At 44.5% G+C, this 25,341-nt stretch overlaps 1 protein-coding gene across 7 annotated transcripts in view; it reads right to left on the bottom strand.

Moving 5' to 3' along the window:
• The window catches only part of LOC126460492 (NAD(+) hydrolase sarm1-like), a 1,203,839-nt gene that overhangs the window by 423,102 nt on the left and 755,396 nt on the right, over positions 1 to 25,341 (bottom strand). The window contains exon 1 of one of the 7 annotated variants that reach the window (XM_050095923.1): positions 22,168 to 22,324. The exons of 5 other annotated variants lie outside the window; for them this stretch is intronic. In XM_050095923.1, the coding sequence (XP_049951880.1) occupies positions 22,168 to 22,218 (51 nt within the window). In that variant the 5' untranslated portion in view covers positions 22,219 to 22,324. Of the gene's footprint in view, positions 1 to 22,167; positions 22,325 to 25,341 lie in introns of those variants that run through there. One more of the 7 variants, XM_050095924.1, reaches the window with a different exon arrangement.

The raw sequence follows: 25,341 nt of genomic DNA on the forward strand, positions 1-25,341 counted from the left end.
ATGACGGTTGGGGTTGGGAGAAATGGTGGGAAAAGGACTCTGCCTGTGCTGGACGTAGCTCTTTAGTTTGCAGACAGTGTCTCCACCACGAGATCTAGAGTCCAACTGACCTAGTACACAGTACTGCCACCAGAAGGTGCTGTCATCCCTCCTGTGACATAAACAAAGATGGTGGCCTGGAGGCGAAAAATGGAGCGAAATTGACAGTCTGAGGTGGGCTGCTGGAGAGAGTAAGGAAGGAGTGTATTTATTTCGGAAAAATTTATTCAGGGATGGAGTATATTTATCACACTGATACAAAATACACGCTCTGACATGGTTGGGGTCATGCCATACAGCCCACAGATCTGTAAACCACTCCTAAATAACGCTCTGCAGACATATAAACAACTCGCAACTTACCGAAATAATTTCAGTACAGACATGCAAACTCCTCCTAAACAATGCAATACACCGATGTGCAGAAATGAAATCAACTCTTAAACTGACCAAATAATGCATAGTGCAGCACGTAGAACCACTCGTAAAATAATGCAACAAACATGCAAACAAAGTACGCAGACACCGCCCAATGCCGCTGTCCACCAGTCCGCACAGGAGGCTACCTACAACCGCATGAAGTGACGCAGCCGTCAGCTGTCAGACTACATACAGGTGTTCACCTGGGCGCCGTTGATGACGCAACCAGGCGGGAGCTAAGACTTATTTACAGAGCGCAGATGCTCCAAGGTGGGTAGCACAAGCGTGTGTTCACCAGTACTCGCCCTCTACCTGCGGTCCGGTAAAGAGACAATTACCGAGTGACACTGCAGAGATCTGTTCGAGAACAGCACGAGCTGCTTTCTCCCTAGCGATTCTAACAGACCATACGTGACGGGTGGGTCACGCATCAACGCGCGGCGCTGCATACCATCGCAAGCACATCTAGCAACGTTCTCAATGATAGACTGAAGCCACGTGGCTATCTAAAATAATAACAGAGTCGAACTCTAGTAAATTGCATAGTGCCCCAGAAATACTTAACGTGCGCTTTTGAAGGAGTTTTCGTGATGTGTCAGCTTGTATGCACAGAAATTCTTGCCCTAACAGAACCTTTTTACGAATATAGCGCAGAATAACATCGAATACCCTCTTCCTAGCGGTCCTAACACCATAGTCCGTTCATCACACGTTATCCTCCCTGCTTTCAACACACACTAACATTCCTACTGCTATGTAGAGAGCTGCATCAAACCAGTCTCAGAACTGAAGGCCACAACAACAACACAAGGCCAGATCAGTCAATCATCCAGACTGTTGCCCCTGCAACTACTGAAAAGGCTGCTGCCCCTCTTCAGGAACCATACGTTTGTCTGGCCTCTCAACAGATACCCCTCCGTTGTGGTTGCACCAACGGTACGGCCATCTGTATCGCTGAGGCACGCAAGCCTCCCCACCAACGGCAAGGTCCACGGTTCATGGGGGGGGGGCATTAGTTATAGTTTTTGGTATTTGTTTGATTCCTACTTGAATCCCTATATACATTATCGTGTGTTGGCTCTGCTTAACGATTCATTGAAGTGACTGTTTTCACTTTTGATTCAGAAGATTGAGACGTCATAATAAGGGACGGAAAACACGGACGATTTTTCAGGTTCGTAAAGCCACACACGGGGGATCACTTTCGACGACGTGACTATGAAAGGATTATATGTTGCTTTGGCTTCTCAAGCGGCACAGGATCATGTTTCTCAACTTACGTACTGGTAAGGAAAATACACATAAAACAAATTGCAGTCTGTTCTTCTGGTCGTATTTCAACTTTTTCAATACATAAATGGCTTTCGCAGTCCGTCTTGCATAACGGATTCCCTTGGAGCACGGAAAAATTCACCGTAAGATGGTTCCTCGAGAAGAGAATTCGCAGTTAATTCAATATAATCCTCTCATTTATTTTATGCTTGCAAGGTAGATTCAAGACATGTTTTTCCAAAATGTTTTGAATCCAACCTCTAAAACTGATTGAGTTTTGTGCCGTTGTGGCAGAAGCTAATAATGAAAATAAAAAGACATTCAGTGCGAATTTCATAGACTAGTCTTTTCAGTAGTAAGTTAAAAGGCCGAGAAATGTGTAAAATTATCAGTATTGAACTAGCACTGAATTTTTCTTTCGCGTTTGACTGTCGTCTGTGAATGGCGCCCATAAGCCCACTATCTCAAATAACTGCCACTTGATTCCATGCACGAACCTTGGCGACTGCTTTCAGCTGAAGACTGATCAAAAACTGGTAATTTTTTTTCTACTGTTAAGACTGCAAAGCAGTGATGTGTGCTGTACTTCGTCAAGGATTTGTAATTGAGTTTCAACAATGTCCCATCATATTTGTGTAGTTGTTCCCGTTGCTGATACAAAGTTTCTAATTGTAGTGCCCAATTTTTCAGCTCCTGCGTTAGAAGTAGTGATTTTTCCAAATAAGTCTCCACTTCCCACACAGGTAGCAAGGCACTTTGACGCGCAGTTAATTTAAACTCACACACAATGTGAGAGAAAACTATCGATTTTAGTTTGGCAGATGAGTGTTTACTTTCACGTATTTCATGTTAGTAATGCAGATAAGTGCATATTTTCTCTAAAGGAAGTGAAAACGAAGACAGCGTACTTGCTGCCACCTGATTAAGATCTTGCTTTAAGTTGAATGGCGGATGGTGTGGTCGGTGCTGGGTCATAAACGGGTTCCGTAATCCGCACTTGTGTCCAGCCTGCTTTCACCTTTCTCTATATACTTGGCTTGTGGTCACTTACTCGTCACGTCAGTCGACTAATGCGATGCTTCGTAAGAACGCATTCAGCTGAAGAAATCCAAGTAAATGAAACGTCTGCATGAGGTAATCAATAAATTTATCAAGCAGAAATAATACTTAATGCGTGCCTGTCATTTTGTTCTGGGAATTTATCTAAGATTCATGTAACATGCACAATTACGTAAAAAAAGGAACTGTGAAAGAGTGAAAAAGAGAAACATTCACCAGTGAACTAGTTCCCGAAGATGGACGACTTTGCCCGGCTCTTGTCTCGGCTGCGCGCGCACAGCACGGTGGTCTGTTGGCGCCGCTCGCACGCCTGACGTTCGGTCGCCGCCTGCTTGTCCGCCACTGTGCACCGCACTCATAGGCTGAACGACGCCAGGCAGCGAGCGCCGCCCACCGGCAACTGATACCCCACTAAACGCGCGCGGGAGACGGAGGTGCAGCGTTATCCTCTCGTGGTCCGAATTTGTGACGTTACATTACGTAGTTTCTCCACATCTGCTGAGCGACAGAGCTGTTCCAGCTGTTAGAATGTTCTTCATTTTAGGCCACGAAAGGCTTCGGTTCTTACACTCAAACTGCATCTGAGAACAGTGTCGCGACATATATTCACTCAACTCCGTCACCATTCTGGCACTGTACATGAAAACAAAACGGTAATAATAATAATAACAATTTACTATGATTTTTCTGCATCAGACGACCTTACGATACCCAAAGCTGAAGAAAAAATGAATGCTAACAGCCATTATTGTCTTCTCGGATGGAATTGCAATAGATCTAAGAGTTGAAATGTCACGGTTGGCAAAGTCTTGACAGAGCAGCAAGTTTTGCCAAGTTCTCGACTCAGTCATGTTCATCAGAACAAAGTGAGCGCATTCATTCGTGACTTCCGTGATAGAATTCCGCTACCTTTATTTCAAAAAATTCTGTCTAGTACTGTCGTATGAGTACCTGATTTCAATTTTGATATAATTTTCTCAAAAACCACCAATTTCATTTTTCATAAATCTGCGATGTTCAATAAAATACAACGTAATTTAACGCCGATTAGTCCCACAAAATATAATTTTTTTGTCGGGTTAGTACTTCCCTCTATTGCTGTTTTCGCATCCTTCAAGAGGAACAAAAAAAAGAAGATTACGATGCTAACATACCTCAGTCATATCCGTTGACCCATGGACGTTAGTTGAGCAGGAACACTGGAGAACCATCGCGATCGTGTAAACGCTGTGTAGTAAGCAGAACCAAGAAATGTAACTATTTTTTAGCTATTCAGATATTATTTCTTAAATTCCACATTTTCAAATCATAATTACGAGCGTCGTTCTGAATATTTAACAGTCGGGAAGTAAAAACAATCTCAGAAATAGTTTTCTTCCTGGCGGTATGTAGTTATTTGTATCCAGTTTTTTCTGGTTCACATATTACTATTTAAGTTGCTAACTAATAAAGTGTTAGTCAAACGCTCGACCACACTGCACATCTATGGAAGGAATTCCGTAATAGTCAAAGAGCAAGTAACTAAAAACGCCAGATTTGGGATTTCTTAAGACTTCTGTACTTTATGTCACTGTCCATTTCGTAACACTCTTTGGTGTTGTGAAGAAGCTAATTTCAAGCAGCTCCGGCTGGTTCGAAAATATAATGAAAAATGTTATTCGTTTCATAGGTATATTTAATTTGCTAAATGAAGTAGGAAGTCAGTTAAATAACAACATACTGATGCAATGATAAACAGAAGTTTTATTAATTAACATTATTCTTCCTTATTTCTGTCGAAGTGGAAACCGTCTGAGCTCATCATGCAGAATTCATGGCGTTTTTAGTGTTGAGAGACTCACAACAAACCACAGCCGTACTATGTTTGATATTTGTAGCACTGTAAGATTCACCCGGTACTTCCTTCTCTTTTTCTGTTTCCCGAGCATTAAATAATGATAAGCCACGATAACGTCCTGTTTAGAATAGCTTACGATTGAAACTGAAACTGTAACAGAAGTGTGTTTCACGCAGTCTTGTTGCTTGTCATGCGGCAAGCGGCTTCACGCATCTTTTCACTTTTTAAAGTAACTAATATCAGCTGCTCCGACATCGCAGGACTTGCTATTCATACTGGAGAGAACCTACTCAGTACCATAAGTTAAGTAGGCGTGTGAATGACCACAAAACATTTACAATCGAATGAGAATGTCAGCTAATAAATAGTAAAAGCTAAATTTCAATAGAAGTAACAACATATTTCAGGTTTGCTTACTGGTATTACGAAAACTAATTAAGATATAATGCTCGGATGCGAAATGTAGTATTGTTAAATGAAAAAAGTTATGTACATCAACAATACAGTATAATGTCTAGAGGTCAAAAAATATTTTACTAAAAATCTACCGTCTCCACAGGATTTCTAAATTGCAATAGGGGAAATATATAAAGGAAGTTACTGAATTTCACATCATTTTTATAGTGCGACCAACAATGTATCGAAATTAATGAAATTAGCACCTAAGTAATTTTGCTGTGTTGTTCCTTCTCTTTTCACACCAAGTTCGCGATTCTGTGTTACATGGATTGGACAGGTTCTTAATAGGCTGAAAGGGATGGAATACATGTTGTTATTCTGTCTCTAGAAAGAGCATAAGACGTTTTCCAAAACTGAATGGACGACTAGCACTAGAGACACATACGTTTAGTTGTACGGACCAACTCGACGATACTTCACACAGTACATTTCACATTCCTGGTGTAATTTCGAACTAGCACAACAGGCGTAGTTCTGACATATTGTGGTATTACCCATACAACTATCATGTTCAGGTGCTCATATTTCTGGCAGAGATCCAAAACTACAACTAGCAAACTGAGAGTTCCACGCATATAGTGATATAATGGCTTGTTATGTTTTCAAGAAATCTGAGACTTCCATTCGCTTCTCCAGTGCTTTACGAAGACAGAGAACGACTCAACTGTAACCAGCATATAGATCGGAAGCTCTCGGTATGTGTTCCATCGTCAATCAGTCGTAGCGTTCATATCTGTCACTTACCATTTCTGACTGCTCTGTTAATGTTTGTTTGTGTAAAGGCAAACAATGTAGTTATAAATAGTACGCAAATGCTATCGCCTTCTTTAGTCGAGCACTTTACAGATTCGGTGATTCGTATACAGAGCCATAAATAGTCTTTCAGCCTGTGTAATCAAGTTCCACGTAGTCTGCATGTAAGTTAAAAATCATAGCAAACAAATTCTTCTTAAATTCAGTTATTCCACGGGTTTTAAAAACTCAGTTAACTCCTTCCCAATTTCTAGGTGCACAATGTCGTTTTCTTATAACACAGTGGACACATCACAGAACACTATTCCACAGTCTACATTACACAGAAGTCTATGTCATAGGATGCAGTACGAATACTTGTTCTTAGCGGGACAAACATCCGGCAGCACCATGGAGTTGCAAATGGCAGTTTAATAATGTGTTCCTTTAGTCATGGTTCTCTATAAAATCATCTATAATCTGCTAATGCCTATGCTGAAATAATGTCACAACACAGATGTGGAACTGTATAGCGGTCCACTGTGCTGAAAGGAATAAGATGTAACTCTTGTGGGAACTATTTCCAGCAATACATCTCTGCCTATCGCTATTTACAGTCCAGAAAGTAAACAGGGACATCTAACGAGAGAAATAGTCAGTTCCCTTGTTACCCTCGTCATTTCAGCACGAAAGACAGCCGTCAGACTACAATACGCACTGTATTTAATACATATCAGATGACAGCAACGCTTATTTTATGTTCCAACACATACTTGACGACATAGTCGAGGAGCAGTTCAAGGTACGGTCAGTATAGATTGAGTCCTTCCATAGAAATCGATGTTACAAAGTCGGCCAGTCACCACTCTTGAGCGCTGAAAGTGACTTGCAGGAGACACAGACATAATGGCTCAAACATGTGTGTGGGCCACTGTGGCTCAGTTGGTATAGCACCAGCAACCACAAGAGTAATAACCGTAGCAGTACATTCAAGTAGGTCTCATGGCAAAGTCAGATCGTAGTCGGTTCCTAGCTGCTTGCAGGATTCTCAGTCACCTGTATTTCTCTCTTTTTGTTCGATGACATTATCAGTCTTTTAAGATTTTCGCTGTAGAGACCCTTTGATATCGATGTACATAAAACGTCAAACTCCAACCATCCTTCTTATAAACAGAATGTGACCTTTTTAAGAGTTGTGTTTTATGTTGTACAAAAGACATGTAACATTTCCAACAGATTCCTATCCGCCACTCACCTGTAGCGTCCAGGCTTAATAGCCATAAAAAATACGAGAATATTGGCCAACATGGCCGCCCTGATACAGGAGTCCACTGTACTGCTGGAATTCAAAGACCGGCAACCAGCACGGTAACGCGTGGAACGCTCATGTGGTGGTGAAAGTGCCGAGAGTGTCGATGATGGTGGAAGCTCTGGTTCGGGAAGCATTTTGCCACTATGTGTTTTGCTGAAACACGTAAGGGATGAAGTGTTACGTAGTCCCCATCGATCAGTTTCCTGCGTCATATTAATCCCTGAAAGTCCAAAGTACATCTGAAATATTTCATATTTACCAGAATACTTCAGAAGAATAAGAAGCTTTTGCTATGAATTTCTAGCATGTTATTCACATGTGAAATTCCAACACAGTGCCGTAAATCAATTAGCAGGATATGTGTGTGTGTGTGTGTGTGTGTGTGTGTGTGTTGACTTCACGGCCGCTCAACAACGAGATTATCAGCGGTCTGACACATTTTAAAAGAAACGAATCAGGATAAAATTACTAAAATGGTTGCACACAGTAAAGACGAAACCTGCAAAACGACACTCATGCACTCACTTCCAACTTCCTCGCATACACTTACACATTCACAACTCTTCAGACACGGAGAAAAGGAAAACGCGCTACAGTATATATGTAAAAAGACAGAGAAGCTAAAACAAAGGCACAGATAAATGTCACTGGTTGACCACTTAACAAAAAAGTGGATGAACCGGTCACCCTCTCACCACATTAACAAAAATGGTTCAAATGGCTCTGAGCGCTATGGGACTTAACATCTGAGGTCATCTGTCCCCTAGAACTACTTAAACCTAACTAACCTAAAGACATCACACACATCCATGCCCGAGGCAGGATTCGAATCTGCGACCGTAGCAGTCGCGCGGTTCCGGACTTCGCGCCTAGAACCGCTCGGCCACCGCGGGCGGCCCACATTAACACCAACTTTCGAAAATCTTGAGAAAGATGTTGGACGATTTAGAAAACTATAACTCTAATCACATTCGTTGGAAAGACACAAAGTCCCTTTTAAAAAGAGAGCAGGTCTGTCGGAAAATTTGCGTCTATCCTCTGGCCTGAAAATAAAAAAAACTAGTAAAATGTGGCACACACTGATCTGTACGCCACAAACACCACACATTGGAGGGTCCTCTCGCTGGAGGACGAAGCCCTGAGTGATGTAACTGTGGCCTACGCGAAGACGAGTGAGGAAGACCTCGTCCCGTCGATGTGGCTGAAAGGAGGTGCGCCACAGCCGAGTTGTGGGTTTTTCTTATTCTCTGTCGGCACTCATCCTCGCGTTGACGCAAGACTCTGTATCTCAATAGCAAGAGTAAATGCGCACCAAACTAACTTGCTTCTGTCGCTACTACATCTGACCTTTCATTCCCCATTATACCCATGTGTCCTGGTATCCAGCAGTAAGACACCTTCCCCAGCCACTGTAGGTATCTACTGGGACATGTGCGGTCCTTTTCTGGTTTGAGGAGTCATATCAAAATTCCCTCTCTCCACGAACTGGGGAAGTGACCTGTCTGCCACATCAAATTAAAAATTCGAGGAGGATTTTCTCTGACGCTGCTGGCAAATGTCGAAGCGTGCAGTATCTGATTTGATCCTGACAGAGCGCGGTATTACTAGTTTCAGACAGTACCGACTCCAGCTCCTACACGGAGGACGGGCAGTTATAGGGTTTAGAATTGTCGGATCTGAAGTCTAACTTGCTCCTCTCTGCAGTCGCACGTTAGCGGCAAACCGTCCGACAGTCCCTGACATTGGCAGTGGTCTTTGCAAAGTGCTCTGCCATCATTTGATCATGTCTGTGGGCGTTGTTTGGCACACCTCTAATTCAGCACTGCTGCTATAGGTCGTTTGTTTGTTGTAAATCCTCCGTATGGCTTCCCGTACTTTCGTCGAACACATGGAAATGTTGACAAGGTTCAGTAACGCTTGCCATGGCCTTTTCTTGCTCTACATAGTTACGCATCGAGCCATGGCTCTCATGTTTCGAAAGGCTGTGTGGTTGTCTGCTTCTGGGTGGTACTTGAAATGTAGAAGAGCCATACATGTGTCCCATATTGCTGAGTGGCACCCATCATTCCACCAAGGTACAGGCTACAACCGGGGATGACCCAAAGATTTTGTGGTGGATAAGTCAGTGTTATGATGGACCACCCGTGTGATATGGTCCACATATTCCTGGATGCTATCACACAACCAGCTGCTGCCCATCCATTGCAGTGGCTTCTGTTTAAGCAATCCTTCACCCAGTATGTGGTTCAACAGTGAGAAGTGGACACTGGAATAAAAGTCATCAACTGCTTCCCACTGTGCTGTGCTGAGTCTGCAAGGGCTGGACAGCAGAAAAAGAAGTGGATGTCTCAGTAGCCGCTGAGAGAAGAGTGGGATTGCCAGTGTTGAGGATCCACTGCTCCTCAGACATCATCAAGAATCGACCCTTGAGCCAAGCATAGTTCGATCCTCATAAGATGTTATTGACAGTGGACTCGCCCAGTAGGAGAAATGGTCAGGGCAGTTGTGCAATATAACTTATGAGGGCCTCAGAGTCTATTGTACCCTGCAAGAGACCAGATAGTGACCTTCTGACCCACAGGAGCAGCAATTGCTCCTGCTTGTGGATCAGTAACCAAGGAGAGGAGTGGTGTGTGCTACTGGCAAACACAGCAACTCCCCTCTGTAATGTGTACTGTGTCAGTTGGGGTCTAGTTCTCATAATGGAGACACTGCCTGCAAAATAAAAACTTACGTGCAGCACATGGAGAGTCGTTTTCCTACCATTTCCCTGCACCATCTTGGATTATATCACAGAATGGATGACAGTGCTCTCTGGTGGTGGTACTGTGTAGTAGGTCCAGACCTCGTGGTGAACACACTGTTTGCCCCCATCTCGGATAACGGTACTTGTGTCATCAGCTGATGTCACGTCACGGATGCCATCTCGGATTACATAACAGAATGGACGACAGTGGCCTCGGGTGGTGGTACTGTGTACTAGGTCAGTCGGAGTCAGACCTCGAGATGAACACACTGGATGGTGGTGCCGCCTCTAATTGTTTAAAAATAGACTGGTGCATCAATTAGACAGTTGACAATTAGCAAGCATGTTTACAGATTCTTTTAGATGGATTATTATTTTGACAATTTATGGGTAGTTTGGCTCTCTGGACATAAAGGTATTGCATTATTTAGAAATGGTTTGCCGGTCTGTATGCTGTATGGCATGTCAGAGCATGTGTTCTGTATCACTGTGCTAAATATACTCCATCCCTAAATAAATTGTTCCAAAATAAATAAAATACACTCCGTCCTCTCCCCAGCAGCCCAGTGCAGGCTGAGTCCTTTTCCCACCAATCCGTAGGAAGAGGTGGCGGTTGGGTGACTTAGGTTAGTCCAAACAGCTTTTCTTTCCGCCATTTTCTTAGGTTAGTAGAGATAGCCCAAATGACCTTTCTTTGCTGCCAAAATTCAAAGTTGGCGCGAGTTCAGAGGATGAGGTGGCGGTCAGATGACGTAGGTTAGTGTGGGTAGTGCAGTTGACCTATTTTCCCTCCATATCCTTAGGTTACTAGAGACAACCGTGGTGTGATGCATAATCCTGTTGGAGTTTGAACTTCCCGCCATTTTCTGGGGGAGGGAGGTTAGGTTAGTGGAGGTAGCCAAATTGACCTATCATCCCGCCAAAATTCAAACTTCCCACCAAAATCCGCCATCTTGAATGACGTCACAGCTGTGATCTTGGATACATCTGGCAACAATGGAGAGTGGTGCAGAAGCACCCTTGGCCCAATACTAAGACAGTTTCAAATTACTTTCGCTGTGTACTTCGTTTCTGGATTTATTGTTTATATATGTGTAAGAAGGAAAAGTCTTTTCGCACATATATGTGTACGAGACAGGTAATAAACTTTGTTACAGCTTTATTTGACAGCAAACTCCGTCTTTAAGCTTAGCCACAAACATATCAGTGACAATGATTTGTTTTCTGTAACTTAGTCACTGGAAGTTTGGAGTAGCTACTTGTTTAAGTTTACACTTTATGTCGAGTCCAGAATTATAGTCTTTCCCATGCCGTTGGGAATCCAGCTGTTTGAAATTTTTCCAAATCCCTTCAGATGTTCCTTAATTTTATTCTTGACTTTTTCGTCCAAAGTAAAATGACTTTCTACTAGGAAATCGTGAAGTGTATGGCAACACTCAATTTGATTAGAATTCAGGCAAATTTCCCAAACTGCAAGGCTTTTAGTCTACAATTCGTACGGTGTTGTACACTACAAATGTTTTTGTTTGGTCTATGGAGTAATAAATTTCAACTGTTGATGTTTTTAGCAAAATTTCTGTTAAATAAGCCACAGTCGGAAGCCAGATTTCACGTAGGGAATGGTGTACCTGGCGAGAAAAAGATAAACGTCATACAACATGAGATAAAACCATTTTACATCTGTGTCAGTCAAGAAAAGCTTTTAAGTACTTAGCTTAATATTACAAAAATTCGTTAGTTAGTAGGATGGCCATGAATAAAATTAAACTATTTTCACAGGATCGTAAGGTACAGAGATTTTTCACACGCAACAGTAGGTTGATTTAATGATTACAAGCAGTGTAAGTAACCATATTGTTGCTGATGTTACACCCATCAGTTATTTTAATACAAGGTAGGAGGTGAAATACTGTGTCGGTAAATACTGTGCGAAGTAACAAACTGCTTGCAAATGGGTAATAGAGTTTTGGTTTCGCGCTCGCAGCAGTGCGACGAGAGGCGGGTGCGCGCGACTTGGCTAGCAGCCGGGCCGCGGGGCAGGGCGGCGCAGGGCAGGGGCCGGTGGACACTAAAAACCTGCAACATCTGCTCAGGGAGAAGACGGCAAAGTATATCTGAGAAAAGTAAACCACTTTTGTAAACAGTGAGTGTCTAAGGGTCGAATAGGGAGATATCCTCAGAAAAATTTGTGATGTAGGTGCGCAGGACTGTAGGTAGGTCTATGCATAATCACTCCCAAATGTACTCCGTGTCACTGTTACACCAAGTACAGTAGCAATCGAAGCGACTAATGTTAGCCATTTTAAGAAATTTCGGCATCGCTGCTTTCCTGGGCTCAGTGTTGGTGAGATATACACGAGAACTATCAGCCGATGACGGTACCGAGTCTCGATAACGTTTCAAGAATTAAACTTTACTGTCTGGTTACGCTGTGTTTGTTTCTTTATAGTGTAAATGTGAAGTTGCGAAAGCAGCGTATAAACATGTTTATCTATGTGGAAAGATCGGCTACTAGCGCTTAAACACACTTAATCCACTGTCGATGAGGAAAGGTTGTGGACGTGATGTCGCAGAGTACGTACTGGGGCGTTCCTAGACCAGCTGAGTGACCGGCGCACAGAGGACACGTGTGGCGCACCCTGTCATCGTAGTCATCACTGGCAGCAATACGATCGGCTGTCTTAGTGTACCACGCGTCAAATCACGCCCTTCTGGTAGGAGTTAAATTTTGATGTCGGAAAATGCTTCTAGTTCATCACGTACACACGAAGACTTGCTAGAGAAAGTTATCAGAAGCCGAAACTGGGAAACACGAGGAAGAGTGCGTGTTACAACTGAATGACCTCCGTTTTGATGGCGACAGTGCGCGGTTTGCTTCTAGCGCGGGCAAATCGTACGCACTAATGGAAGGATCTGATAGAGAAAACGTAAGAAGTAGTCGCACGTAAATGAGTTTCAGTAAGGCTAGAACTACACGTAATCAAGACGTCCAAAAGGAGTACTGCATGTCGAGGATGAAGTCACAGAAACACTGTACGGCAACAGCTGTTCTCCGCAGTTGAAGACAATAAATGACTAGGCGAACAGGGAAGAAGTAAAGTTCTGGAAACATAAACTAGGTAGTCAGCGCTGAGCTTCTGAAGCGTCTGGAGATGGAGACGTGTGAGAAAAGCACGCGAAAACCGCGAGTTACTCGGCGAGCACGGCAGAGGGAGCAGGCGCCGAACTGAATCGGGCAGCAGGCCGCACTACAGATCTGATCTCGTCTGAAACGATAACGACTGTGGGAGGTGAGGGACGTTTACAAGCCGTGCAGCAGCACAGCGGACGCCTGCGAGTGAAGAGCACGAGGCACGGGCGGGTCCCTCCGTCCGCCCGAGCGCGCACTGCCTGCAGGCTACAGCGCGGCCCAGGTACCCTGCCTCCAAACCTAACTTGTGGAACAATAATTTATTCGAAACAGCTCCCAACCGACTGTTATTTCCATGAGACTTGTGTTGGAGACGGGGACACACTGCAACTTTGTATGTGGAATGTCATTTTGCTCTGAACGGTAGTCGTTTCGAACTGCCAGCTCATCTGCATCTACATACATACTCTGCAAACTATGATGTATCATGCAACGTAACTTGCTGTGACAGTGCGAGAGAGAGACAAAGATATTGTTTATTACTCTGTGGCGCCCAGCGATGTACTGCTATTGTGATTTACTAATAAACACCAGCTGAGAACAATTCCGACGGGAGCGTTCAGTTCTAGTGAAATAGCTCGATGTTTTCTTCGGAAAAGAAGTCACTTCACGGATCATTCAACTCCACAATAGTAACTGGACATTTCTCAGAACTGAAAGCAATCTGATTGCTATGCAACAGAGCCCCGAAGAATATTTCTCCGTACTTTGGTTACCACTTTCAGCTCAACACGGTATCTGCAGCATCTGGAGCAGATTTCTACAACAGCGGAAGCGTGTAATCGCTATCAGTTTCACACACCGCCCTGTGTACGCTGTATGTATTTACTCACAACAGTGAACATACAGTTACTCACACACATAGAAAGACAATACTAGGTGGTGTGGAGAAACATTTCAGTATAAAGGCCCTGTAGAGCTAAACAGTAATTAGCCTAGTAATAAAAGGAGTCTTTATAAAACCACTGCATTGTTGTGTGATGTCCTTAGGTTAGTTAGGTTTAAGTAGTTCTAAGTTCTAGGGGACTGATGACCATAAATGTTAAGTCCCATAGTGCTGAGAGCCATTTTTTGAACTGCACTGTTCATACGTCCTACACTTGCCCGCAATTCATTTTCATGTTCCATTTCCAAATGCAACGTGGTAGAAATGACGAGGTCTCGTATTATCTTGTTGAAAGACGACTTACGGAGACCTGTAAGACGGTGCGCGGCCACAGGGAGGTGCCGGCCGACGTCAGAGTCACCAGCTACGCGAGCCACGCGTGCTGCTACCGCGTGCGCTCCGGCGGTCGCTGGCCCGGCCCGGCACGGCGATGGCGTGTACGAGCCGGCAGCGGCCGCTCCCGCCGGACACCGCGCCTCCACCCTGCTACTGCAGACGCGACTGGCACTCGCCTGCAGAAACGCCTCACCGGCTCCACCACTGATCGTACCGCGGCAGGCGCTATTTTGTAAAGCATACGCGTGTCCAGTGTCGTGCATTTTACCACCCAACTTAAGTGGCGGCCAGGGTAACATTAGTAAGCAAACTAAAAGAATACCCATACAGAATGAGATTCTTCACTCTGCAGCGGAGTGTGCGCTGATGTTTTAATCATTTTTGATACCGATACAGTTATAATTAATATCGAATCTTTTGCGGTGTCGGTCCGTCCCAAGCGACCATCTGCAAAAAAAAAAAAAAAAAAAAAAAAAAAAAAATCGATGAGGTACTCCTGGAATAGTTGAGTCGTTCGTCATTGACGAGGTGAGTGAAAGCAGTGGACGAAAGATAGGAGTGGCAGTTTTCGTTGTGCCGGACAGCAGGCTTTCCTCAGCGGCAGATGAAAACCGAAGACTTTTGGATGTTGGCTGCAGCTAGAGCCACAACAACTGATTCACAAATCTGAGTCGTCTTACTTAGAAGAACGTAAGAGCGTCAACACACAAAAAAAATTACGTACTGCGAGACTATGTGCTTTGCTGTCGAGATTAGTTTGGAGCAAAAGAGTATGTTCAGTCGACGCAAACGCATAAAGAAGCATTCGAAGCTCCACAAATACTTTCTAGATGCCAAAGTGCCATGTATGCTTAATAGGGAGGTTTCTTGGAGTAAGAAATGATGCAAAAAATACTATTGTGAATATGAAATAAGATCATATTGTTTCTCTGACGTTTTTGCGCCCTATCGTAGCAAACTGCATGGGACGTCACTGCAACAAATTTGTCAGGCCGTCATTGACACTGGATAGTCTCCAATGAAATTTCGCATTTGGCAGTCGCCAACAAAATCTGAGAGTTCAACGCAGTTGCCATTCTCCAACATACAGTTTGTGTGTGTGTGTCTTACCGTCTTCGAGAAGTCACTGCCAAGTCAATACTTCTAGTATCCTGCCTTTAACAAAAGTTTATTTAATTTACCAATACTATGAGAAGGGAAGTTGCTACTCATCATACAGCGCGTGTGTGTGATGTATTTTTGGCTAAGGCCTTACTGGCGGGAAGGTTGCGCCTATCTGCGACTCAGGATTCCGCTGTATGGTGAGTAACAACTTTCCTTTTGATAATATTATTACATTCCATCCTGGATTTTCCATTGTTTGTTTACGTGTTAAGAATCGCTGTACAGCGACCGATTATATAGCTAATTTAAGTTTTCACTGGGCTGTTGAAATCAAAACAAATATACAAGTGACACGGCGACAAACCTCTAATAAATTTATTCAGAGACTAAATTCAGAGTGACACCAACGAAATAGCTCTCCGGTGGTTCTACCTTTTTTAAGTCGACATCTGGGAACAGAAGCCACCGAACAGTACATGGCAGAAGGTACTGCGGAATAGTGATAGTCTTAAGCTTTTCTCTCCACTCCCAACCGAAGCTAGGAAAATGACGACTCTTTGCGTGTCCTGATCTTCCTCATTTTGTCCTAACTACACAACAACGTCCGAGGTCTACAGTTGCTCGCAAATTCTGCTCTCAAAACTTTCGTTTCGATATCGTATTCTACCTTCGAAAATTCCTATCTTAGCTCGTACAGCACTTCTGAAACACTCTCGTACTGATAGAACCGAATGGCAACGAATCTAGCAGCGCATGTCTGAATTACTCAGATGTCTTTCTTCAGTTGTGCCAACGTAATCGAACATAGCCACCCGTACAAACCTACATTTTACTCGCAACTGAAGTTATAAATCCGGTGCGAGACGTCCTCAGTACCCCAGAAGCCAGCGCCACGTCCCGCATCGGAACAGACGTCACACTCGAGCCGGCGAGGAGGTGGGGGGGGGGGGGGGGGAGGGGGAGGGAGGGCGCCGCCTGTCCTCTGCCGCCGCTGCAGCCTCCGACACGGACGTGACACACTGGAAAAGCAGACTCTGAACGCGTGCCAGCAACGCGAACACTCTTCGGGATGGCCCGACTCGTTTTTAACGCCGCACTTCTCATTGGACTCAGTTGGCGATGCGAATAGTTTCATTTATTTACAGTCGTAAGTGCCATATACCGTCTAATGCTTGTGGCTCTTTGTGTGTTGCACAACTTTGGCTGGGAGAAGATTTTGAACGGAACTGTAATATGATGAAAAGTGTGCTAGCACACGTAATTGCTACTGGACTGGTGCCTGTTTGTGTAAACGCTGAGTTCTTTATATGACGCAGACGGAACATGGTATTCGACGAGTCACTGGCTCACGAAAGACGGCATTGTTTCCGCGGGGACTGTTTATTTGGGCAGGTCAACATTTCTTTAAACCACCAAGCGCCTGTTTCGGATACACAGCCATTTTAAAGTGGACACGTCCACGAAGGTATGCTATTTGATGAGCAAACAGCAAACGACGAATGTAATCGTGTCGTGATACACACGGTATAATGTGGACGCCAAATCGTATGATAGTTACCACACAATCGGCAAATATGTAAGCGTGCGTGCAGCAGAACTGATCACAATGTACGTCTCCTGCTGAAAATAAGTAGTTAGCCCATTTCGGCCATCAGTGTGTTGCACTGCTGGGTATTGAAGTCATCGGCTCATTTGTATCTCTGATTAGTAATACTCTTTGTAAGACATAACTTTTTTGTTGTATGAATATCCTGTGACTATAAATCAAGAGTGTGTTACAATGAAAATCGCTACTTACTACTGTCATTCCAATTGGTTCGGAAGCCCGGGTGACTTCCACGACTGTTGCTGTGACAACATGATTCTTCAGGCGGCAGTACCACGAGACTTGTCACACCAGGAGTCAAACTCTTCCCGAGACAGCCGCGTGCGCACGCAGTTAAGTTTAACTAAATTATCACGCCACACATGTTGTAGTGCCTTTAGTTGTTTTCCAACTACGCACTATATTAAACTTCCTGGCAGATTAAAACTGTGTGCCCGACCGAGACTCGAACTCGGGACCTTTGCCTTTCGCGGGCAAGTGCTCTACCATCTGAGCTACCGAAGCACGGCTCACGCCCGGTACTCACAGCTTTACTTCTGCCAGTATCTCGTCTCTGCCAGGAAGTTTCATATCAGCGCACAGTCCGCTGCAGAGTGAAAATCTCATTCTGGACGCACTATATTAATCCGCTTAGACAACTGCAATCACTTCACGATGTCTGACACGGAAAAACTCTGATAGAAACCGTCAGTTACAACGCTTGAATAGAGTAGTGTCGCGTGCTGGCACTAAAAACTCTCAGAACTTTTCCTGATGATATCTACCGACGCTGCCTCCTTCATTTCAAGCAAACCGGTCTTTCAGAAGGGGGCATACTTCAATTGATGGAATTTATAGGAAAGGGAGTAGACGCAGCGCAGCGCTTGCTTCGCAGAAGGTCCGGTGTGACAAAACGGCGAATTACACTCCCACAACTACACCTCTTCATGTCCGCGCTAATCAGAAATAAAAATTAGTCGAGCGCAATAAAAACTACGGCCATTTTGCGTCTTTTGCGAAGAACGTGGCGATTGGGCTCAAGAATGAAATGAAGTTACTGACCTCACGGAAGGCAAACAGAATTTGAAAAGTACCAACCGGTGTTTTCTATGACTGAACAGAGGACATGAAGTGTCACGGTTGCGGGAAGAAGGGTAGGACATTTTGCACTAAATGTAAAAAAACGACATCGTAAGTGGATATGCGTCGAAGGTACGACGTGTAAGAAAGCAACATTACTGTTGTTAGTAACATAGACGCAGCTACACCCACGGTTACCTTCTTGCAAACTGCTTAGGTGCACTTCGTAGGACCAACAGGACTAAGAAAACTCACTCGATGTTTGCTAGACAATGGAAGCCAAACATTCTTCATAGTAAAGTCATTAACAGAAGATCTGGAATTGCCCATCCTAGACCAACGACAACTAAGTGTTCGCACGTTCAAATCTCGTCTAGCTTCTCACGACGGCGTAGCCTTGTCAGTTTCGAAATTACAGGGGTGTGGGCTAATTCTACACATATGGGAGGGACCGCCACTTCATGCCTCAGGCCAAAGATACTAAGGATGTAGCACATGCATGCAAAATGCAGTTAGCTGATACACAGACAGATTCCCCAGAAGATGTGCCCATCTATCTGTTAACTGGTAGTGATCGCTACTAGAAGATTGTCACTGATGATTTACCGATCCGTATTCCTAAATCCACTGTTCTGTTTCCCACCATCTTCGGCTGGATCCTCAGTGGCTGTAGATCTGCCGTCTCTAACTTTGTACTTCAGACTCAAATGCCCACAGACGGCCTCTTGTGACGATTCTCGGGTCTAGATACTATTGGAATAAATGCCCTTCATGACGCGGTAAAGACTAATAAAAACTCTGTCCTCCTTCATGAATTTCAGGAGTCTTACCTTATGCAGGATCACCGAAGAGTCGTTCGTCTTCCCAAGAAACAAAATATGATTTTATATTCTACTAACCGAATGAAAGCAGGAAGCAGATCTCCAAGTTCGCATTAAAGACTTCTTAGCAACGTTTCCTGAGGGGACAATTACCACCGTTTTACGTAGGTCAACATTATAAAGAATCATGTAGAACTCACCCAAGTAACAACATATTTTACCTTCCACATCGTGCAGTTAGGAAGGAGAAACTTCGTAAAATAACGTTGAGGATCGCTTTTGATGCGTCTTCTCCCGAGATCAACGCACCCTCTCTCAACAAAACTTTAGAGGAGCGACCAAATCTCCTGCCAGAAATACTAGCTTGTCCCATACGGTTTCGAATACACCTCGTGGCTGTTGTTACCGATATTACGCAAGCATTTCTGCTCCTCATCTCTCACGAAGACGACAGGGATTTGACAAGATTTCTATTGCACAAAGTTTTTCAAGATAGTCACGAAAACTACCATACGACGAACGAAGTAACGACTTACCGTTACACTAAGCCTCCATTCGGCCTGGCATGTGCTACACACCTGCTTCCGGCGACGCTGAAAGAACGCGCTTCTAGGCATGACACCGCATTTCCCTTCGCCGCACAGATACTAGCCAACAATGTCTTCATGAATGACTTCGCATTTGGTGCAGATGACGACAGTGAAGCTATCGCTGTGTATTAAGAACTAACGACCTTATTGATCTTTCAATTAGTGAAATGGGCAACTACTTCCGATCAGTTACAGGACATATGGAGAACGGAAGAATGACAGATTATTACATCTACTCAAGTTTTGGACGTATATTGGAACACAGCAACGGACATTTACACGGATGATGTCTGAAAAATTATCTGATGAACCTACTACCAAAAGGAAACTACTACAGACTGTTCCTAAATTTTCCGATCCACAAGAACTATTCTCTCCTGTGTCAATCATGGAAAAACAATTATTCCAAGCAACCTGGTGTAGGGGAATGAATGAATTGATACCCAACAATCTGGCAACACAGTGGAATATTTAGGTGTCCACTTTACGTCAATTGTCTTGCATTAGTATCCGACGATGGATATCAACTACCAAAGATCGCGACGCTCAGATTCACGTATTTTGCGATGCTTCGGAACGATTGCACGGCACAGATCTGTACACCCGCAGTGATTCACCTGGCTAGCAGCGAGAACATAGGTGCACTTCTGGAAGCATGATTACAAAGATATTTCTTCACTTTTATCAGGGTACGACATTACCCATGCAGTGTTGTCGACTGACGTTGCAGTGACCTTGGTGATACGAATCGATGGAAGCTTTCATCTGCAATTCATACATATACGTCCTCTAGTCATAGGAGACGTGGTCCTGGAAATGATAACCCAGCGCATCACCTAACACGAGGACTTCTTGTCAATCAGAACCAATCTACGATTGTTAGATGCGAATGACCGCCATGGTTTACACACGCAGAGATTGTTGGCCATCTCGTACTCCAAATACTCGTCATAACTTCCCGGTAGAAAGAAGGAATATAAAACATGTAATGTCAATTGCTATATCTCCCACCATCATAGATATTTCCAAATTCAGGTCCTACTGAAGACTAATTCTTTCAACCGGCTTGGTCTTTCGCTTCATACGTCATATGTCACAAAGATAAAGTTACCGGGGAGCTGACAGCAATCGAGGTCGCAGATGCACGCACTTACTGGATCAACGTCGCTGATTCACGCGAGAATTCCACGCACTCCAGAACGGGAAACCGATTACACGAGACTAAAATTTGACGCTTTCAACTACTCATCTAAGACGGACTCATTCGACTGGGAGATAAACTACAGTTTGCAGACCTAAACTGTGAGGAACGAGATCCATTACTTCTAGATGGTTTACATCGCTCCACGAGACTGGTCACCCCCCTGGAGGTTGACGAGAGTAGGGAGGAAGTTGGGAGTTGTGGAAATTGAAGTCGTCGGGACATTTATATCTCTGGTTAGTAATATTCTTTGTAAGACACGACATCTAAACTCTTTTGTTGTATAGATGTTCTGCGACTTGTAAATAAAGAGTGTACCAGAATGAAGATCGCTGCTTACTACTGTCATTAGACGACACACATAAACTTTAATATATGTAAATTTACGGAGTCAATGCAAGCAATACAGATATTAAAGAAATTTAATTACTATTTAGCAACGATTCGAGTCGAGTCAGATATGTTAGCTTATTGTTCAGAAAGAATGGAGCGATTTTATGAGATCCCCGTTTCGATACGCTATGAGTCTTTGTAGAAAAACTGTAAGTAGGCTGTTTAGGTATTTATGTTGGTAACGCCACGTAGCGCTCTATATGAAAATCACTGACTGTGCTGTGTGATGGCTGTGGTTGGTTTGCATTGTTGGAGTATATGCTATTGTAGTGTTGGGCAGTTGGCTGTTAAACAGCACGTAGCGTTGCGCAGTTGGAGGCGAGCCGCCAGCAGTGGTGGATGTGGGGGAGAGAGGTGGCGGAGTTTTGAGAGCGGACGATCTGGACGTGTGTCCATCAGAAAGAGTAAATTTGTAATATTGGATATCATAAATACATTGTTTGTTCTCTATCAAAATCTTTCATTTGCTAAGTATACCTATCATTAGTTAGTGCCTTCAGTAGTTTGAATCTTTTATTTAGCTGGCAGTAGTGGCGCTCGCTGTATTGCAGTAGTTCGAGTAACGAAGATTTTTGTGAGGTGAGTGATTTGTGAAAGGTATAGGTTAATATTAGTCAGGGCCATTCTCTTGTCGGGGTTATTGAAAGTCAGATAGCGTTGCGCTAAAAATATTGGCTATCAGTTTAGTGTTGATCAGAATAGGTAAAGAGCGAAATGTCTGAGTACGTTCAGTTCTGCTCAGCTGTTTGAAAATCAAATAATGTAAGAGGTTTATCAGCACAGTAATTCATTAAACTTTCTAAGGGGACGTTTCATAAAACGTAGAGGACGAAGAACGTGAAAATTATACGATGAGAGAAACAAAGTCACTTTAAGGAAAAGGCGTTGACGGAATGTGGCACGAAAACAAGTGGAGAAAAGAGAGACCGCTTAGAAAGCCACGAAACTGAAAACCAAACACTACGCAAAGAATTTCGAGAGTCATAAGTCACTTATCGTCGGGAGGAGTTGCACAAGACACCACTGGCTTCTGTCGAGGCAGACACACGACACGTGAACGGTAACCACCGCACTGCAACTGCTGCCAGTTCGCGCCACTACTGACCTTGTTCTTGGACTTGCCGAAGATCTTCTTGAAATTTCCTTGGGACGGCATCTTCACTGTCGTTCGGGGGTCGTTCGAGAGGTTCGTCGGTTTGCGGAACAAACTCGCTAGCAAAACTGTTCGTTCGGAAACTCACGGGAGGGAGCCGCCGACCGCATTTATACGGGGCGTGACGTCAAGGCGGCGCCGGCCAATGGCGGCGCGACGCCGCGGCCCGCGCGCCCTGAGTCGCTCGGCTATTTGCGGCCGCGCCGGGCGTCGCTGCCAAGACGGCGGCGCGGAGCGCCACTCTCTCGCCGGAGGCGCCGCGGGGCTGCACCGGCGCTTCCCGGTACGCTTTGCTGGGAACACTCACCTAAAGCGGAGCGGAGGAACAGCAGGGGCCATAGCGAGTCCCTGGAAACCCACCCACCTGAGACGTGACTCACAAAGCAGTCAGTTAAGATGACGCCTACCGTGTTTTGCAAACACCGGAGGGGATCCGACAGGCGCCGGTGCATACACGAAAGTAGGTTTACTTGGGCAGCCAGCTGGGATTCTACAGAGCGCTGAAGTGGTGGAGTGTGGTCGAAGACGAGCGCAGCGAAGCTGGCAGAGTTCGCTACTTGTTGGATAAAAGAATGGCTACGACCAATAATTCATATATTACGTTGTAAATCACAGGAACGCACTACTAGAATTCCAAATATATCTGGGAGATCGTGACAGCGGCACAAGTGCATCGTCGCTCGAACGACAATTGTACTGCAGAATTTACTTCGGCACAGAACATTGTTACATATCCCCTTCAAAATTAGTAACGAACTGAGCAATAATTACAGTCAAGGTGTCGGACGATAGCTGCGTCAGATGCGGTCTCGCGTCGCTAACTAATAAAAACAAACAGCGTCCGAACTGGCCTCGAAGGCCCAGCGGTAGCCACCGGCCGCCGCGTCATCCTCAGCCCTCAGGCGTCACCGGATGCTGATACGGAGGTACATGTTGTCACTCTTTGTGCCCGGGTCGCCAATTAATAAACAGCCTAACTTACAGCGTGTTTAACTTACACCCAATTATGTAACTGTGTCAGAACGTGAACCGATCACTGAAAAGAGCTCTTATGAATAGGCAATGTCGATTTGAATTCGTGCGGTTAAATATCTTCCCTTTACAATAAGTGTTAAGCGCATGAGCGGCTGATATGTAGTAACATGGTTTATAAATCAACCAAAGGGTTTGGATTGTCCTGTGATATCAGAAAATGGCCGACGAAGAGAAGCGCTGCAATCGGCATGTATTAGTGACGTACAGGTTGCTCCTAGTTTGAATTGTGGAACATTTTCGCAAAATTATCAGTAGTTTGGCGTGCTCACGACAGCATCGTTCCGAGCTGGCGCAGCGCTACCGTGACACGCCTCTGTCTGCTTGAGCCACTGGAACGACATCAAGTGAGTGACAAGCGGCCGCTCCGTACCCTGACCCCTACACATCTGCACGCAGACACGTAACTCGGGTAGGATTCTTGTGTTTACCGGTGCGCTTCAAGGCCATCAGTCTGTTTTCTGGTGTTGTAGCAATCACATAACTCGCTCGTAAAGCTGTTCACACGTTCACAATGTACGCGACAGTTGAAGAAGTGAATATCGTTTATGGCGAATTTGGCCAAACTATTACAGCATCGGTGCGGCTGTACGCTGAACGATATCCAGTTCTTACCAGGCACTCACGATCTGTCTTTCAAAACATTGTAAACAATTTCTGTAAACTGTTAGTGCGTAGGATAAAATACGGCAAGAAAGCAGGAGAGCAGCTGATGACAGAAATGAAACTAACATTGCTGCAACACAACACAAAATGCAAATGTCACTCAGATGTATCCCGGAAGTACGACAGGGTCGACCAAACGAGTGTTCATCGCATTTCATCAGCATCTACAGCATCACGGCAGTGACTTCCGGAAGGTGTAATGTGATGCGGCATATCTATGTAAACTTTTGTTTAAGGAAAAAGCATCGTTTACAAACCTCAGAGAAGTCAATCTTCGCAATATGCAGTAATAGTCAACTGAAAATCCACGCTCACTCAACGAAGTGGATAAAAACAATGCTGTGTTGTATTAATGTCTGATGCGTGTTTTGCAAGACCCGCAGCATCGGTCCCTGTTTTATTGATAGGAATCTAAATACACGCAAGTATCTCCAATTCCTACGATATGCTGCCGTCTCAGATGTTGGAATGCATCCCAGTGGGTCCGCAGCTCGTGGCCGTGTGGTAGCGTTCTCGCCTCCCACGCCCAGGTTCCCGGGTTAGATTCCCCGAAATGACTGGGTGCTGTTGTGTCGTCTTTATCGTCATCATTCATCCCCATTATGATCGGAGGAAGCAACGGCAAACCACCTCCACTAGGACCATGCCTAGTACGGCGGTGCGGGTCTCTCGCATCGTTCCCCTACGCTCTGTCAAGAAGCATGGGACTTTATTTCCATTTAATTAGGAAATGCCGAGGACTTTCGGGGGCATCAAACGCCTTATAACACGTCTCTGTGCATCCGTTAACTCTTGAAGTAATTGAACGTGCAGTATTGTTTCTCCAGAGGCACTTTATAGGGTGCAGCATTGCTCAACATCAAAATTTTTTGACTTGTTCAGCCGCGACAGTAAACAAGCGAACCGTACCTGAGTTACGTGCTTGTTTACATTTGGTAGAATAGTTTCCTTTTTTTTTATCCTATGGGACTATACTTCTAAGCTCATAAGTCCCTAAGCTTACACACTACTTAATCTAAATTATCCTGAGGACAAACACACACACACACCCATGCCCGAGAGAGGACTCGAACCTCCGCCGGGACCAGCCGCACAGTCCGTGACTGCAGCACGTTAGACCGCTCAGCTAATCCTGCGCGACAATAGTTTCCTTAAAAGGTTTCTGGAGATGCCACAGAGAAACAAATATAGAACCATTACAAGAAAAGGTTAGTGTCGTAATTCGGCGACTATAAACGACAAAAATTACTTGCCAGCGTAAGGCAATACGCGGTATTGTCCACTGTAGCTCTGTGAAAAGCGCACCTCGATATATTTACTCATTCTGGATATATTTTGGGTCTTAGGTACCTCACCGTGTGTACGCTAACTGTTTGAAGTGCCAGTTTTAGTTGTTCTGCATTCCGTTGACGAATAAAAAAGAAATTA

This window comes from Schistocerca serialis, chromosome 1 (genome assembly GCF_023864345.2).
Source record: "Schistocerca serialis cubense isolate TAMUIC-IGC-003099 chromosome 1, iqSchSeri2.2, whole genome shotgun sequence".
Taxonomy (NCBI): domain Eukaryota; kingdom Metazoa; phylum Arthropoda; class Insecta; order Orthoptera; family Acrididae; genus Schistocerca; species Schistocerca serialis.